At 37.5% G+C, this 19,578-nt stretch overlaps 3 protein-coding genes across 7 annotated transcripts in view; 1 reads left to right on the top strand and 2 right to left on the bottom strand.

Moving 5' to 3' along the window:
• The window catches only part of LOC115622952 (trichohyalin), an 85,063-nt gene that overhangs the window by 48,845 nt on the left and 16,640 nt on the right, over positions 1–19,578 (top strand). For 3 of the 5 annotated variants that reach the window (XM_030517088.1, XM_030517087.1, XM_030517092.1), the window contains one exon: positions 14,009–14,051. The exons of the other annotated variants lie outside the window; for them this stretch is intronic. The gene's annotated coding sequence lies outside the window, so the exon portion shown is untranslated. The remainder of the gene's footprint in view (positions 1–14,008; positions 14,052–19,578) is intronic. 5 annotated transcript variants of the gene reach the window in all.
• Positions 1,035–3,010, bottom strand: LOC115622954 (transcription initiation factor TFIID subunit 8). Its single transcript, XM_030517094.1, has 5 exons — positions 2,999–3,010; positions 2,816–2,932; positions 2,289–2,756; positions 2,117–2,224; positions 1,035–1,634 (listed from the first exon to the last, which is right to left on the bottom strand). The coding sequence occupies exons 2-5, from the start codon at positions 2,886–2,888 to the stop codon at positions 1,480–1,482; spliced, it is 804 nt and encodes a 267-aa protein (XP_030372954.1). The 5' UTR covers positions 2,889–2,932; positions 2,999–3,010; the 3' UTR covers positions 1,035–1,479.
• LOC115622512 lies at positions 8,553–10,936 on the bottom strand. The gene is made up of 3 exons (XM_030516465.1): positions 10,049–10,936; positions 9,354–9,989; positions 8,553–9,200 (listed from the first exon to the last, which is right to left on the bottom strand). Exons 1-3 carry the CDS (start codon positions 10,934–10,936, stop codon positions 8,553–8,555), a joined length of 2,172 nt encoding a protein of 723 aa, XP_030372325.1.

Here is a 19,578-nt window from a genome sequence, read left to right on the forward strand (position 1 = left end):
AGTTTTTTAGCCTAATACTTGTCTTAATGATTATTGGTATCAATGGGTTCAAACACATTAAAGGCTTAATGAAGCATAAAGCTAACTAGCACAAGAGATAACTACCAATAGCGTCAACAAATAACTGCTTAGTGATTTATTGCACTGTCCTCGAAGAGCAGCCTATTCTATAAGCCTTAAACACAGGTCATCAGAAATAGCTCAACAAATAAAGTGAATCTTTAATTATTATCCCGTTTTCTATAAATGACAATATTTATCAATCTAATACTAAATGCCGTAAGAACTTAATTATGCTTTAATATCACATATAAATGATTATTTTGCTAAACAATTTAATTTCTGCTTCAAATAACTGGCAACCCATTTAAGCAATGAAATGAAGACAGTTAGCCAAGCATTTGAAATAACAGACAAATCTGCAGTTTCAAATATCTCAAGTATTATTTTTATTGCGCAGAATGAAGCTAAAAGCGAAAGGCGAACAACAGCTAGCAGTGCCAATCACGGCAAGGACCAAAATAACTGATACAAATACAAAAATAGAGGAATGGAATTGCGTGTAAATTTAGCTTGTGTAATCGAGAAATCCTTTAGACCTGCCCCGATCACACCCACCATCACTAAATGCTGTTGCTGTTGTTGTTCCCGGTACGTGTGCAGGAAAAGGTTGAGTTGAACTTGTTGAAAAATTGGCGAACGTTAATCAGAGTTAAGCGTAGCGTCAACGGCGATGCCAACGTCTTTGCTGACGTTGCCGTCAAAGTTAATTAAATTACAAAGTTATTTAATACTTTGGAATCGTTACCGTTGGCAGCCAACCAGGCAGCTGCTGCTTCCTCATCGGGCTGTCTAGCTGTCTGGCTCTCTCAGCGCTTTGAACTTTCATTTGGCGCCCGCTGTGTGTGCAACCTCATTTGTTGGGGTAGGTTGGGACCAACGTCAAATCATTATATACCGTCACACCAACATAGCCATATACCCGACGCTGCGCCAATGTGTGGCACTTTTTAATGAAATGTAATTGTTTTAAATTAATTTTCTGCAAGTTTTTTCCGCTCATGGCGTTTTATTACATTTTTTGGAGACGGTGTTCAAAGAAGTCTGGCACAGAAAGCGTGTGTGGAAGGGAGAGAGAGAGAGAGAGATAGAGTATGGGTGAGATAGGGTTGTGTGTGTGCTTCTTGAGTCTTGTGGAGAATGTTTTATTACCAGCATGTTCGAGCATGTCCAAAACTAGATATGCTTATGGTGTCAGTTTTAGAAATTCGTTTCGAGTACGACATCATGTTTTGTGGCTGTTTATAGTTCAAAAGTAGGTTTAAATATTCTCATTGTGTTTTTCATATATGTACATACTAGTATTTAAAGGATAAATCCCGGGCAGAGTGAATATAAGTATGTGGAAAAAATAAAGAGAAAGTTCGGTGTACTTTAGAGCTAATATGTCATTAGAAATATATTATTTTAAAAGCCATTCTAATCGGGCATCGACCAATCAAGCTCCTCCAAATTATCCTGCATTTTCCGTTTTGTCGCCTTTCTCTTGCACGGTAAGACATCTGGTTCCGGGAATGGCGTGTTTACAGTGACGGAATTACGAATGGGAATGTTACTAAAGGGACTCAGCAGAGCTGCAATATACGAGCATAAGAAAATAGATAGAATCAACAACCATAAGTACATGTCAGTAAATATTGTAATAAGATGTAATAATATAAAGTTAAAGCTATTTTTGTATCACAAAAGCTATTGGCAGACTTAAACAAATTATTCACAAAATGTTGTCGGATTTCATAAAAAAGTCGACAGCAACATTCATATTCCTATTTATAAAAGATAGCCTACTAGTTTCCTAATACTTATCATGGCTTATATGTACAAACAATGAATTCAATATTGCTGAAGCCACATTGTTTGTATGAATAAATGGACGAGTAAAATGTATAAAGTTTAAGGAACGAGTGCTTAGAAAGGCACTCCGAAATTACTTAATGGTATTACTTATTTTTGTAGTTTTTTTGTATAAGACAGAAGGACGTTTACACCCACATACAAGTTGTTAACTATTACCGAACATTATAAGCATTAAATAAAAATTGATAACTTAACTCACATGCTTGTGTTTGCCCTTCAGATTCATAGATGTCCATCTCAAAGAGTTGACTGCATGGCCTTAGGGCGTCCAAAAAGGCTGGTTTCTTGGGCGGCTGTGCGGCCACCACTAAAAATAAATCAGATGTAATCAATGGGAAATTTCCTGTAGAAACGTATCGTTAGCAACTCACACAAATGTCTCATGTCGTGTTGCTTCTTAGGGTACAACGATGTCGTTGGCTGCGTGCGCAGATAGAAAGAGTTTAGAGCATTATTTATGTACTCCTGGTTTGTGGAATGGCGCTCACGCACTGAGACAAAGTCTCTATGAATTTGTTTGACCACCGTTGTCTCCTTGTAGGTGTGCTCGCTGGGGAACGGTGGAATGTGTTCGGGTATATGGATGTCTGTATTTGAGTCACGTTCCAACCGAGAGCCAAGCATTACCGGAGACTCCTTGAAGAAATCTTCTTCGCGCATTTGCGTCTCTTGGACTTCAATCTGAGATATCTCCGGTTCTTTTCCATAGCGTATGGGCTCTAGATCCTTAGCATCTATACGCATATGTTTAAAAGTGCGCTCCAAATCAAAGTAGCTGGGCACACAACGATTTGCATGAATCGCATTACTACTGGTAATTTGGGCAATGGTGATTATCTCTAACAGAGAAGATAAAGCAAGCATAAAGCAAGTTAAGACTGCAGACTATCTCACTCACTATTCCGTAGAGAGTCCAACAACGTATAGCGCACCATTTTATTTTCCTCAATGCAGTCTCTTTCCTTGAGCATAATGTCCACCACTCTGCCGAGTACTGTCTCATATATATCATCACCTGAATCAGATTCAGCCATGGATGTTTAAATCATTTAAATTAGTTCTGCACAAAAAACTCTTTTACTTAACCAGAATATGGCTTTCTTCAAGCTCTAATATTGTCAAAAGGTAGTGCTGGAAAATGAGAAGAGATGACAAGTCAAATCGTTGGCGTTGCCACCTGTGCGACAGCTTTTATACAGTTTGCTTGTACCAGTAGCAACGAAACGTTTATTGAAGATTAAAGTTAACTACCCAGTTCTCATGGATAAACGGACTTCAATTCAACAAACGGCGTTTTGTAATTCATTTCACTTACGTTTAGCAAAGCGTTCATTAAAGCAGTTCATAATTTCAGTGTGTCCTTTTTCTATTTTAGAATGTTCTTCTCAAAGAGTTATCAAACACTAGTATTTTATAAATCAATTAGCATCATTGCCAGTTTTCTGCCGTTATCCAGTTATCTATCGATTAGATGCTTTTGTTCAACTTTTTCGCTGCCTCTTTATGCTGCGGTCCCTAAGCTTCCATTGCCATTGAGTCTGTCTCCTCCTTCTCCTGCTCTCTTCGACCGAACATTCCGTATTGTTTAGCTTTAGCAAGCTTACATAATGTCTTGTCATAATGCCAACAACAATGGCAACTGAGACAGCCACCGAATGCCACTCGTACACACCCAAAACTAATTAAAATATTTTGCTTACAAGTAGAGGGGCGTGCACGACGCGATGATCTCGAGAAACTGCAAAACGGCGTTTAGCGTTTGTCTGTTATGTACATAATACTTGTACATACATAAATAGCTACTACAACTACTACTTCTTGCCAACTTAGACACGCATACATATGTATGTATGTATGTACATAAATACCTCCTATCTTGAATCTCTCTTAATGAGTTATGCAAATATTTGTTGCTGAATCAATTTCCAAGAAGCGAACAACAAACGCCGTCGCTGACGTCAAACAAGCCCATAGCCATGGAGCATGCATACATTAGAATCAACCGAAGAATGGAGGAGAATGTATATAGGCTTTTGTTCCTAATGACAAATTTCCACAGCCCACAAGCTGTCCAGAGACATGAATGTGCAGCATTAAAATTGTAATCATTCATTAGGCGTTCATAAAGCCCGCAAACCAAAGACTTCGGCGACGAGGTTACTGTGTCAATTGAACGATGGCCGCCAGTCATATATACATACATACATACATGTATAAAACATAGTACATATGTATGTATGTATGTACTACGAATATGCTTGTAAGCGAGCAGTAAAAATGAAAAACCGCAAAGCCTTTTTAGATGCAGACAGCCAGATGCGAAAGATTCGCGTCGGTGCCGCATTTGAGACGCCCAAGAGGCTGCAATTGAACAAATTGCCTGTCCGCCTCATGACGCAGTCATCGTGTGTTTGTTGCTGATCTTGTTGTTGTTGTTGTTGTTGTGGGCGTTCTGTAGCTGACATTTGTATCTGGGCCCTAGATCTGCGCCTGCCGCCTGCACGCCTGCCTGCCTGGAAGCGCTACCGTTTTGCATATTAGTCAAGCGCATGCGCACACGACGCCAAGCCTTGAACAAAGCCCACCTCGAGGGGCCGAACGAGAGTGCCTTGATGATACTTATGATGAAATTAATTCATCTAATTACAGTCTAACTTCGCTAAAGTGCTTTTTGGAAAATATATTTATTGAAACTATCGCGGATCTGATCAATGATTACAATCCACTTTGATTATTTATTTTTTTTTTTTTTGAGAACTATTTTCTTTAGGTTGTTTGGCTTGGCTCAGGTTCCATTCGATCGAAAATTGAATTGAAATAGGAAACTACTACTTTCTGCTAGAGATAACGGCGATGCTTTCGTATTCTATTTATTTCTAAATAAATAACATATAATAATCTTCTACCTACTCGTACCTCTCCTATTTTTCCAAACAGCTTTTGATTAATACTCAAACTATATAAACAAAGACCTATAAATATAAATTGTATACAAGTTTGTTATTATGGTTTCTTCTTTCTTTCTTTTTTTTTTAAACATGGAACGTTTTTAGCTATTATTTCTTTTTTGTTTACAAAACTTGTCATCACTCTCAACTGTTTTCAATAATCAATTATAATTGTAGAAATACAGGAAATTAAACACAAATACGGATTTGAATTTTTTACATTTATTTTGAAAAAATGTTACTATTTGTAGTTTAGAAGCTGTTGTAGAACACTTTTATCCATTTTTATCATATTATTTGAATTGTTTTGAGAGTAGACTTGCGCTTTTTAATTCACTCTGATACTGTTTGAACAGACTTAAATTGATAAGTAACTATACTACGAGTATATACTATAATCTTCATTTAAAACTTGAAGAAACTGCAATTCTACAATATTGTAACAGCAAAATACACTGTAATTAATACACTGTTAAATAACTCAATTTTAGCTGAACGGCAATTGCATTTTTGATGATTTTTAAACCAGTCTTCCAAAAACTGGTTTGTCTTAGAGAAGTTTAACTGTAACTGCAATGAATAGAAGCATCAACGCGTACCCGCGAACTGTCTATGCAAATACAGTAAATGTCGTTGTTGCTGTTGTTGTTGTTGTCGCTGTTGTCATTGTTTAGCTGCCGCATAAATTTCATTCATAATTAACAACACGACCGCAATGGAAGACAAGGAGGCATCCCAACCAAGTTGTTAGCTCGCTTGTCTAGTTGGCAAACAAAATAATTGCCGCAATTTCCAGTGTGGCAGGCGCAGGCGTCAGCGTAAAAGTGCAGCATATTTTCTTCTTCTCCTCACTTCTGTCTGCTGTCTTCCCCAACGCTCTCCCGACTCCAATTGAGCTGTTTACTTGCATTCAAGAGCTGTCTGTCGAGCTCTGCTTGTTGACCAGCTAATTCAAACGATTAATTCGATAAGCTTGCAGCTTAAATCAGTCAGCCAAAGAGCAGGCGGCTGCATGGGGCTGGACGGACGGATCAATGAACAGACTGGGACAGACGGACCAGAGCGGTCCATTCAAGCAGCGACAGTTAGACAAACTTGCACCAATTTGATTGAGCCAAAGATTACTATGAATCTTACTCGGGAAGCGAACTCAGGCAGTCGGACAATGAACAGACTCTTTCACTCTACATCTACTATACTCGTATAGTATCTATCGGTGTATCTGTCCGACTGTCTAGTGCAAATTGGCAGTCGGCTAGAAACAAAATGCCAGCAACTGCAAATTGTTGCAGTTTGTAGGCAGATAAATCTATTGCGATATTATAAGCTGCTGACCAGTCAGACTGGCAGGCAGACCTACAGATAGACAAACAGACAGAGAGGCAGACGGAGCTTTGCTGTTGTTGCCGTTAAGCCTACGCAGCAACAAGTCTGGCAAAAATATTCTTTATACCATGACTTCAGCTTCCTATACAAGGCATTTAGAAATAATGGTGGCACGATCTGCTTAAAGTTTCAATTGCACCTAAGAGCAGGTTGGGGTGTGGATTGCAAACGTGGCACGAGCTGGGATAGGTTCTCTCGTTCTCTCAATTACGGTAAAGCTTCTCAACAATGTAGTTCACAAACAAAACTTTATAGACGTCGTAAAATCTCTTGAGGAAGAGTTGAAATATATTTAGAAACGACATTTTTTTATATATCTAATGTTTAAATCAGATTCTTTGCTAAGTTAAAGAAAAAATTCAAAAATTTAAAGAAGATATAATTTCGTTTTGTTACTTCAGTCTAAGAAGGAGGGACCACAATAATTCTGTAGATACACAGATTTCCGTAGGCTTTTTCTATAAACCTTTTTTATACACTTTAGAGTGAATTACTTAGGAATGGTTAGTATGAATTACTAATGAAGAGAGATGTACGAATAGAAGTGTTTACATACGTTTTGCACGATTACGAGCTCTCTCCATAATGAAGAAGTTAAATGTGTCCATCGTTAAAAGTGCCTCGTGACCAAGTCAATTCGAATTGATATCAAAAGTGACGTCGTTATATTGTAAGCGGCACGACTTGGGGCAAAAGCTCTGCTTAATGGCAATGTGCGATTTAGATGTGGTGTGGTGGTTAGCGCCACATTGTCGCCAACTTGCCGCCAAATCAATGCATAATTGTGCAATGGAAGCCTTCCATTATCCACTCGTAGTACCGCCAGATGGCCCGATCTCTGGCCAATCAACTTGGACAGCTGACAGCTTTTAGAGCTACTATTACGTCTCAGCGCGGAAGCCTTGTCCAACTGGACAATAAAGCCCGTTTGTCAAACTGTCGAATTGAGAAGGAAAAAATACAACAGCCATACATAATTATTGTAAATTGTTATTGTTAAAGCGAGTTTCTTCGATGCGCGCCGAGTGGTTGGGCAAACAATAACAACAACAAAGCGACAACCACAAGCAAGCTCTGCCGAGTAATTGATGTATATTGGAAAAACATTTGCGCTAATTTGCAATGACAATCTAGTGATGATGTCAGCAATGGTAGCAGGTTACCGAATTTCTACTTCTGTTGTTGCAATTGCTATTTTTTGTTGTTGTGGCCAAGAGCAGCAATACGAATTGGCAAGTGTAGCACAACTTTGTGCGTGTTTCTATCTATATCTGTAAGGGTATCTATAGATAAAGTTGCAACTAAGCTAAAAGGTAGAAAAACTTGCAGGTGAGTTAAAATGTTGTTTTGGCTAAGCAGCTTAAAGTTGTTGCTGTTGTTGTTGTCGTTGCCAGCAGTTGGCAATGTCTTTTACATTTTCTATTTTCGATTTCGACTCAAACTTTGTAAGACCTTCTAAAAATAGTTTCGCCGAAAAGTAGAGTAAAGTTGTCAAATTTATGTTGCAGACAAAGTGCAAAGCTGTCAAGTTAAGTCCACATCCGCTTAGGTATTTTTTTTTAGAATTAACTGTGTGCCACAAGAAACAAGTACCGGGAGCATGAAATTGAATTTTAAATATTAATTATACTCGTGTGATACACTTTTTATAATACATACGGTTTTCATTCTGTTGTACAATAAATCGGAATAAAACAAATATTTGAATCGAAGTAGTTTTTGTTCATGCCTTTTTTCTAGCAGTTCATGGTTTTTTTTCTGCTCAATGAAGACATATTAAGGAAGAGTAAGTCTGTGTAGTTGCTACAGAGTAGTATACAGGGGAATGTGCTCATATATAAAGGATTTCAACGATTTCATTTCGATTTTAAAAAGATTTTGATTTCCGGGAAAATTGGCCATAGTATAAAAATTAAAAAGTTTTTCAATTTTTTAACATTTTCTATAACAGCATAAAACTTTTTCAAAACTTAAATATTTCTAGAAGCTCAAAATACTTGTTTCTAAATTTCGAACAATCTACGAATCATTAGATCGAGATATGTAGCTTTAAAATGATTCTCAAGCCCTTCTTTAAGATTCTGTTGTCTATTTGAAAATTGTGCTCCAGTTTATGGCAATTTCATAGAGTTTTATAAAACTCTAAAACTCTTAAAAAAATATATAATTATTTAAAAAGATGTTTCGAAATTCAACATAGCATATATTTAGTGAACTGGATTATTGCACTCAGCTTTAGTGGACCTTTGTATGTTTGTATATGGAAAATACTTTATTAAATTTGAAATTTATGGGTTGGAGCTAATCCAGAAATTTCAAATATGTGATCCAATCCCTCACATCTACATTATCTGCTAAAGTCTTTGTTTCAACAACCAGTACCCGCAAATTGCGCATATGACGCATTGCGGTAACATAGTTCTTAATCATCTCGCGAACATCAACTGGTATATAATTCCCTTCTAGCTGTGCTGGCAGACTTCCACTTTTGACTTCCACTTCCTGGTTATGTTTGAGATTTTCCCAAAACCCTTCTAGATTCATCCATTTGCAATAATCGCGAAGCGCATTGAGCATTATCTGCATGTAGTCTTCCCGTGCCAGGAGAGTCTCGCTCTTCTCACCGACTTCGCTGCGTGGCATGTAATTCTTCCACATCTTTAACCTGAACTCATTGCATATTTTCTCCGGACAGAATGTCATGCTGTCGGGAAAATAAAAGAGCCTCAGAAAATGATCAGCAAACTCATATCGCAAGTATGGCTGTCCCAGCTGAGGAATGGTCTTCTTAAAGGTGCTCATTTTTGTAGTATTTTCATTGCAAAATATGTAAAAGAACTTGGCAATAAGCTGGCGGGTTCGAGGGCCCAGGCAGGGATAACGAACGCCAATGCTTACGTATTCCAATTCGGCCGTGTTACTCAATTCCATTAGTAGGGAGATAAAGCTCTGTAAACATCGTGAAAACACATTGATTATTAGAAATAGTTTGTCAATCAATGTCTGTTAACATAAAGATACAAAGCTCTGGGTCCATTGTTGTGCATTATTCTTCTTAAAGAAATGGCTAACAATATTGCTCTCTACGCCTATTGTATTTACCTGGAGAATAGCTAAACGCGACTCGTGTAGAGATCTGTTCACTGCTCGGCTGTACAACATCATTAGCTTGCGGACAACCTTCGTCAAACGCTTCACAGGTGTCAGACCAAACACAAGTACCGCGAATGGTGATGTATCCTTTTTAAAGATGTCCGCTCCCACCTGCAATGACTTCTTATGGTGCTCCAGCCACATTAGGAAGTTTCGCTCAAGCACCGCATATATAATATCGAGTATATCAAAAATGCGCGCCAGTTGCACCGAAGGGGACATGATTCCAAAATCTTTAAGACTTAGTTCGTTGGACCACGTGAAATCGTTGACATGACGACTCAAAAGGTCATCCTTTGACACGTGAAGATCATCATCGTCCGAGAAATTAAACTCATATTTTTCATATGGTACTGTAAGTTGAGTCAATTCTTCATCCGTACAGTTGTCCATTGCCATCTCCAGGAGACTCAAGAATAACTCCAATTTCGGGTTAGAAGGCTCAATCCCCAGGAAGGAGAGATAATGCGACCTTAGTGCTGTCCAGCAAGGGGGGAAATTATTCAGCAGCAAATAGAAAACATTGGTACGATTATGGTATATACTTTGCACCTCATCCGGGTCTAGATCCTTTGCAATGAGTACCTTTAGAGTAAAATTAATTCGCTCGCGATGCTTAATTAAACCACGATTTAATTACTCACCATCGTTAGCTGAACCATTGCATCGAAGACCTCTACATGAGGAAAATTATTGTGCATAATAAACATCTCCACCATAGCTAAATACGTTTCGTATTGCTGTCCCTCCAACTGAATTTCCAGAGCATGCTGCAATATGGCAGATGGAAGTTTTGGCATCTCACTGTTTAGATGGTTGCGCTCGCAAAAGTTCGGATCCTGCTGACATTTAAACCACATAGCTCCTGGTACGCGATTCTGCAAGTTCCTGTACAAGTTTGAGACCAGAGCATTCAACATACAAGGTGATGGAGGTTTGATTTCAACTTCTTCGTTCGCTTTTTTAATTGAGGCATCAAATGGCGGTTCCATGATTCCAGCTGAGTCTCGAAGTCCAGTACTAGTGCTTGGACCGTCAAAAACTATAGCATTTGCCTCACTACTAGGTTTTGTCAATTTGATCGGCCCCATCATTAAATTGATATTGTCGAAAATCCACTCAAGAGTGACGGTTGATGGTTTCAAAGGTAGCTCCTCAGCCTTATAAATCAAGTTGCTCATGCCGCCAATACTTTCGCCTGCACCTCCAACACTGGTGCTAGAAACTGCACGCTCTGCTGTACTTGCCTCATCCGTTGGGGATGTCTTCTTAAATTCCCCCAACATACTGCATTTGCCGTCTTTTATGGTTATGGAAAAGCTAAATGTGCCATCAAGAGGAGAAAGACAACGCAGCGGGGCATTTTCCAATGTGGTACTGGCATTTCCAATTGAACCCGCATCGCAGGCGATTGCCTCAAGCGTTGAAGCGTTTTTCTGCGGCTCCGGCGAATTTCCACCGTAGCATTCCTCTTCTATTGAATTGTTTGCATCCGATGTCTCACCAGGGGTAGTACTTTTATCCGGACGCATCTTAGCAGCTTAGAAACCGCCGTAAAGATATTTTATTGCAGCTGGCACAGTCGATTTGTCAATTTTATTCGAACTACCAGCTGCGTGTTGGCGATCACAACTTTTATTTCCTATTTCTCGATAACTGAGTACTTTTGCCACCGATACTGCCTTTGCATCAGCTGTGAAGCTGTTTCTTTCAATTAGAAGTGGTATTCCTGCAATGGTTGAGGTTTCTAAGATGAACCTGTTAGAATCTAAATCAACCATTGAATACATTCGGCAACTCAAATAGAGTACCGAAAGAAAACTTAAATACATGGGAATAAACCGATACTGCCTGTGCATCAGCTGTGAAGCTGTTTCTTTCAATTAGAAGTGGTATTCCTGCAGGTGATTAAGGTTTCTAAGATGAACCTGTGAGAACCTAAATCAACCATTGAATACATTCGGCAACTCGAATAGAGTACCGAAAGAAAACTTAAATACATGGGAATAAACTTTGCTTGTTAAATAGACTAATATGAATATGGTTTGATTTTTTATTAAAACTTTTCTTTAGCATGTTCGATTAACCGAGTCTTTAAAAAGAACTACTGAGGTCTACTTGGTCTTCACTTGTAGCTTCTTAGGTCAATTGTAGAAATGCGAAATTACAATTCAACTAACAACCAAATATTGTGTTTTAAATTCATAAAATGTTGCCAAGACAATTTTAAATATAAAGTATACATTATAAGTGTTCCATGCTTATCAATTTAGAACCATTATGTTTAAAAACAAAAAAGCTTATGTTTACTGATTCATGAGAGTATGGTCTGTTACAAGTTATCTGCTTTCGGTTCGGGCTCTAAAATGCTCTCTTCCAGAGAAGGGAGAGCTTTTAAATAAAACAATAGATATACATCTAATTCTGTTTTTACACGGTTCGCACATTTAAAATTGTATATATGGTTGCACGACTTTATTCCGTTTAGCACGATTCAAAATAACATATGATCAATGTATTTTTTACACGACTTTTTCTGGAACCAATCCAACGTATAAAAACAGAACTTTGTGTATAGATATGTAAATTTCGGATATCAATTAATGTTAATCCCTATATACTTATTATAGTGCAGTGAATTGCTCAGTACTGGTACTGGTACTAGTCTGCAAAAAACCAGAATATATTTTCAATAACTTTTCCAAAGATCCGCAATCGGCAAAAACTCCAGAAGCAGCGGGAAAAAAGCTAATTCGCAACACTGCTGGCAAATATAAAGTAATGATGGAGCTCTGTTGTCTAACTCCATTTTCTTGTTAGCCAAGATTATGCGCGACATTTAAGCGGCACCCATCTGCCACGCCCACATAATAGATGTTTAGTCTAACTAGCAGGTACAAGCGCCCTCGGAGCACAAAAAGACGAAGGAAACAAAAGAGTGAGCAGTTCTTTTTGAAATAATTTCGGACTGCTTTATTAGTTTCAATTGCTACAATTTATTTCGACACAAATTGAAATTTATTTTCGTGGGCAATGCCCACAAATTCACGTCAAATACAATTTAATAATTCAGCGATTCAGAATGCGAATGAATAGCTTTTTCATATGCAAATGGCAATTAAAACTCAATTTGAAAGCACAGTGAAGGGAGCTATGATGTTGAGGTATGGCACACATTTATTAATTAAATTTGTGACGGAGGCTTTAAAAAGTAGTCGCACAATATCTCGTCCTCGTCAACGCCATTGATTTCCTCTGTACTTTCGATTAAAATTCAAATGATTGTGACTCGGGCAGGAAATTTATGCGGAATTGAAAAGCGATTTGTGCTTCCATTTTCAACAGGCTGTCAACGCTATGATTTTTCCACAAAGCAAGGCAAAGAAAAACTCACTCACACACACACACACACATACACATACACAGCCAGCCACATACACACTACAAAGGATAAGCAAACGTGAAGAGGAAAATTCAAATGAAATGCAAAAATTGTGCTAAAAACAGCATAATTACGCATTTTACTTGCATGGACAGAAGGCAGCAAGAATAACACAGAATTTGCAACTTCTCAGCATTTCCCCAACACAGCCCCCCTCCACCCCCCTCACACAGACAAAATAAAACAGTTGCACATGTAAACAAAATAAACGCAAATTCGCAAACGACAAAAAAAGCAATGCGAAGACACAGAAGGCACAGAGGGGAGGATGAAGGCGTGTAGTACCAGTTGCTAAAACAAACAAATAAACGGCATCAACAACAACAAGCTCTGCAAAATGTGCTGCCTTAGCAAGCAAATTATAAGACCGTTGAGCACTGGCGAGGGGGAGGGGGGAAAGGAGGACGGGCCATGTTCCCGTCAAGCGCAATGACATTTTCGAGTGGGGCTGTGGTTGCAATTTCGCGTGCCATCCTGGCCTGTATCGTCTACAGACATACGAGTATATATACACATATTGTTTGTACAAGTATATATGGCCTGTACTTTGTACCGACATCACATTGTTGTTGTTGTTGTGGCTATTGTAATGTTTGGGCCACATTTCGTTGACGCCTGCGATTTGATAAATTGAAAGCTTGCATTTGGTTATTGGTCTCTAGCGCCTCGTCTGCCGTCTTCGATGTGTCAGAATGCTTTTTGTTGACTTTTTCATTTCATGTCTGCATTTCGATTGCTTGCATATCGTTATTGTGCAATAAATGGACTTTGGACGCAGGTTGCATCAAATTGAAATGCCTGCATATTAAAGTATGAGCAGTGATTAATGAATTAATGAACTTTAGAACAAGTTTAATGTGCCACATTTCTCAAAGAGCAATATCTACAGAGAAAAGAAATATAAAATTTTTTTGAAGTATATAAATGTATTTCATGAAAGAGAATAAGTTATCTACTTATATGTAGATGGTAAGCTTGAAGCACCTTTCCCTACCCTGTTAATAGTAAGAACTATGGAGATCAGCATTCTTAACTTTCTTTTCGTTCCAGTATCGTATTTGTATTTATTTTATTACTATAATTAGAATTGGAATACTATACACCGAAAAAGTCACTATGCAAATTGTTATTATTCATTAATTTATTTATCCCTTCTTTGCAGCTGCACTCCCATCGCTTTTTGTCGAAACGCAAATGCAATTAAAGTAAGTTTTTCCATAGAGAATTAACTTTAAAATAATATATTTAAGAAAAACTTGTGCATTTGCTTCTTTTTCGTCTTGCCGCTCTGCACCTTTTGTGGGCGTGACAGCAACTAACCATTTAAAACATGTTAATTTTTTATTAGCCATTAAACTAATTACATTTATTAATGCAGTGCAGCAGAAAAAAACATGTGCATACATTTTTGATGTAATTGTAAACGAAAAGTCATGCAATTTTCCATTAAATGCAGCACAAAAAATATGAAAAAAACAACAACAATTGTTATAGCGGAGCATAATTCAAATATGAATTGTTGCATTAAACATTTGAGTCGCATGAGTCGGTTCATTTTGCTAATGCAATTTGAAAGCCACATGACCACAACAGTCGCCACAAATAGCAACAACAACAACAGCAGGAACCCTACCACCTACGCGACATTAGTTTAGTGGGTATTCGGTTTGTCGTTTTGGTTTCCCAGTCAATATTTGCCGCACATTTTGCGCAATCTACCGCAAACATATACATACACATATAAACACACACAAACGCCTTCTATTTACACTTTATTTATATTTACTGGCATAAAAGTCAGCGTCGCTAACTTTGGCCATTTCTCTCCTTCCCTCCTTTGGAATGCATAAATTTTACTCACTGTTGCGATATTTGCGCTTTCCCGGCAAGCGGCAAGCGACCAACAACTATATAACTATATTTATGTTTATATTTTCGCACTATCGCATGCACTATGGCCTGTACGGAAATAAAAAAGGGTAATACGTATACGTAGTAGTAACCACAATGCACAGCATAAGGTGCACACCAGACTCCCTATGAAACGAATCTGGAGAGCTGGCACCGTTCTTTGGAGAGAACTTGCTATGCAGATTCTCGTAAGTTCCGCTTGTTTGCAACATTTTATGACTTCTTTGCAACAACCTTCAAGTCAAGCTTCGTTAGCAATAGGCTACAAACAAATAAATGTACAACAAAAGACAATATTTTTAAATGCAGGTTAAATTATAAAGGTGTTTAAAAACTCTCTTATGCATATTTATATCCAGCATTAGCCGACTGAGTAGATCAATAGCTTAATTAAATATTCTGGGCAACTTTTAATAATCAAGATGTCATGTCATATTCCGCATTTTTCCTATCTTGTACGAAACTACAACAACACTTTTAATCAAGAAGAATATAAAAGAGTGTCTGTTATGGAGCAGAAGAAAATAGAAGAGTTTACATGTAATTAAATGTAAATGCCTTCTGGCTTATGTATGCTTGTTTTGGTTGTGCTAGCGATTATGTTATCTTTATGTTATGATCTCTCTCTGTCTCTCTCTCTCTCTCTTCAAGATCAATGCACTCTTGCTGTCACTTTGCACACAGAGCTTTCATATTCAGACGAGCTTTTTATTGCTGCACTCCCTCTTCGTCCTCTGTCAAATGGTTCTAGCATTTCAATTCTAGACTAGACTTAGGTGATTTAGTCGATATCTCCTCTAAGCATATAAGCTTAAGACTCTAAGGTCGATAAGTGTGTATAGGTATAAGAACTCTTAAAAATGCGGCTTCTCCTCTCCGATCACAGAATAAATACCTTTTTAAACATATTAGTCAAGAAGTGCTGTTGTGATTGAAGGGTATTTGCCAGTCGGTCCCATCCCAACTTACCAATGTGAATGTACACGGTTTACTGTGTAAATGAAGTTGTTGGTTTTTATACATCTGCACATATTTTTTCCACCCAACGATAACGGCAGCAACATTTAAAAAGAAAAACCTTTTTTAGCACAATCTAAAAAAAATTCCATACCGACTTTTTTTCTACTGCAATTGCATTTGTCATTGTACAGCTATGCGTATGCGTAATATTTATTTTATGTTACTTGAAATTAACAACTTTAGTGCATAATGCAACAATTTGTTTAACATACAACAACAACAATAGCAACAGCAAGATCTGCATACAAATGTTGAGCTTTAAAACATTTACACAACTTTTGCGAGCGCGTTAAACCCAAACGCGCCGACTTTCGAGTACAATAAATAATGCCGAGCTAGATAGCCCAAAAGCAAATAAAAAAGCGCCAGTGTTGATAAATAATATGCATACATTATTATTATTGTTGACCCAGCAGTTGATCGTAGAGCTAATTTTTTGTTTTTGCCGTGTGTGCAGGCACTTGCATTGTAATTTGTTGCTCATAATTGCAATGCCAATCATAAATCAGATGAATTTTACAAAAAATGAACGGGTGATTTTTCTTAAAGTGTTCAAATTTTACGTTTTTTTTTAATTTACGACTTAAAGTGATTGAAGACGGCATTTAGATTAGAAATCAGAGTGCACAGTTACGTGTAGCTGGAAGCAACTATTCCGCGACCGTCAAAATGCGCTCATTCATAATTCGAAGGGGAAGTTGAAAATTGAAGTGTTTCTGTAGCGGTTGTATTGATTATAGAATTTAAAAACTCTGTCCCATTTGTTAATAATTTGTTTTAAAAGTTTGTAAAGAATTACAATTATTATTATATGGTTTATATTTTTAGCAGGACTTGATGATTTTAATAAAAAAAAATCTATATTGTGAATAATAGTAAGTAATTGATAAACCAATTTTTAAAATGTTGTTTAACTTTATATATAAGAGGGAGTTTGAAAAAATGTTTATTGGGATTGTGTAAGTTTCTAAATGTTAGAAATGTTTGTAATGATTATTCAGAGCTCTCGAAAAATCGAAATTGTATTTGGCAAAATACCTCTGTTAGTACTTTTAATCAAATCTCTACACAAAACCTGAGAGATTTGAAATCAGTATTTACCTTGTTTTTAACTTTGATTATATACGAGTATATGTTTGGCTTGGGAAAAAGACTTTGTTTCAGAAATTGTAATAAATCTATTTATAATTCTAGATAACATTAATTTTGTTGTAAAATAATCGAATTAAGAATTAATGAATCACCCTCTATTTGGCCATCATTTGTTGACTAAGTGCTGCTAATGCTCCTTTCGGCGCTCTTCGTAGTAGAATGAATTGTTGTCTTGCCTGCGGTTAATATATGTATATGTATGTACCTAAGAGTGTGTGTTGATTTGTTTCTAGCATTTCAAATTTACGCTCCACATGGCAATTCTTAGTCAGCGCGAATAAAATTTGCATGCTCGCTGTCGCCACAGTCTGTCCACAGTCCGAGTGACCAAATTCGGTCACAACCACATTGGACAGACACTTTGGAAGTGGAAGCGGCTGTTTTAATTTTGACATTTCGATATTGATTTTGATTTAATTTGATCTCTGAATATGTTAGTGTGTTCACTTAAGAGCGTATCAAATGATGCGGCATTTAAGAGACCTAACCTTGGCATTTCACTTGATTGGCAGGCAGTTGATGGTTGGTTGGTGGGGAAAAATTTAAATATATATTGGAAACTGCCAAATATGTTGCAGTTGCTGCGGATCCGATCGGGGTTGTCAGGAAGGCACGATTGAAACCCGATATTAATCAATTTGAAGTGTCATCTGCTGCACCAAAATTGGCGAAGCAAATATATAGCTGTTGGAGCTATAATTTCAGGCATTAACAGCAGAGCAAACGCCCACGTGACACACACACACACACGCGTGCACACACACACACACGCGTGCACACACGGCCACGCACACACAGTCTGCTGCATGGTTCATAGAACGCATGATTGCGCAGACGTTGCACAAACAGCGCACACACAATCCGTAAAGTCAACAAAGGCGAGTGGGGACTAGCGAGGGCGACGGAGCAATTGGGTATTGAGGCAATGATGCGACTGGGATCGCATTGAGCCGTACAAAATGGCGTCGCATGCAAAATGGTGACTATAAATTACAGTTAGTTTAAGCGGAAATCATTTTTATGCATCACAAGCAAACACAATGCGACGGCAATGCTGCACGGATACAAAAAAAACTATTCAAATTGAAATGCAAAATGAAAAATGTTGGTTTTGTTTGTATCTCTGTCTGGGTCTGCATGCGGATTTCAATATTTTAGTAAGCATTTCGCTTCCTATTTGCATTGCAGTTTTGTAGTTATTGTAGTTGTTGTTGCTGCTGTTGTTGTATCTGTTTCATTATTGAACAGATGCAAAGCCATATCAATTCCATATTGTCAGACGATCAGCCTCATTTAAGGCCTCAGACAGCTACCAAGCTCCACACACACACACACACACACACACACACACACACACACACACACACCCACGCTCATTCGCCACATTGCGTATACGCAACATTGTTTTCCTTTCATGAAAATTTGCCAAACATAAGTAATTATGGCAACAAAGAAAATGCCATTATGTAATTTTAAATGCTGTCAGAAAAGAGAGCAACAATTTCCATTGAAAATTTTGGATGCATCCCCTATCTCTCGATTATTTTAAGATGAAAAGCATGAAAATCAGTCTGCATGTTATTATTATTTCTTGTTGTTCTCTCTTCTTTATTTTCTTTCTTTTTTGCCGATATTATTGTTGTTGTTCCTGCTGCTGTTGCTTGACACGCGCAAACAAGGCAAACATAAGCCTGAAAATGATTTCGTATGTTCCATGGACTTACCATGCAGGAGCCGGCACAGTGGGCAAAAATTCAAAGAAAATGTTGGAACAATTTTAATGTTTGACATTATTGCTTTCATCTGAATATTGTACTCTGTTTTTCATTATTTCAATTAGAACATCTGCATTTTTTAGAATGTTCAGCAAACAAAATCTATTTCCTTTCTAAAAAAGAGTTTGTTTGGACATGATCTAAGCATTCTTAGGCAACCCAGTAACGAAAGAAAAATCAAACATAAAGAAAACACATTTAACAAAATGTGTTGTTTAGTTATGCAATAATCTTTAAAGCCAATCTAAGTGATGATGTGATTTAACTTGTGAATAGATTTTAGACTGGGAGGGATAGGTAGTTAGGTTGCCAAGTTTATGGAATTGAAATAAAATTTCTAGTATTAGTTAAAAACCTGTCTTCCCGCCTTCATAAAAGAGAGAATAAAAAATATACCTTAACAACAATATTATGAAAACTTATAAACAATTACTTATAACTTATAATCAGACGACTGATACGACACATATATACATATATTTATCAACACATATATACATATATTTAGCATATAATTTTGCAATAAGAGGCAATCTTAGCCACTGTACCTTGTTTGTAGTGCCATTCTGTTGGCATCATTTTTTTGGGGCTGCCTGAACGCACGCACACACAAATACACAGCAAAGATAAAACTTTTGATTTATCGTTGACACGAACACAACACAAGCCAGTAAGCAACAACAACAACAAAATGGCAGTAGTGGCAAAAAACAATGAGAACAAAGCATACAGGAAATCAGCCATGCATTCTGCGAAAAGTTCTTGTTGCTGTTGTTGAGTGGTAAATGGTGGTAAAAAGAGGAAGTGGGCAATGTCCAGGACTAAGTACATAAATGCGTGCCTTGATGATGCTCGTCTCTGGTGTATGGGTGTA

Source organism: Scaptodrosophila lebanonensis, unplaced genomic scaffold, assembly GCF_003285725.1.
Source record: "Scaptodrosophila lebanonensis strain 11010-0011.00,11010-0021.00 unplaced genomic scaffold, SlebRS2 tig00000043-arrow-pilon, whole genome shotgun sequence".
Classification (NCBI taxonomy): Eukaryota; Metazoa; Arthropoda; class Insecta; order Diptera; family Drosophilidae; genus Scaptodrosophila; species Scaptodrosophila lebanonensis.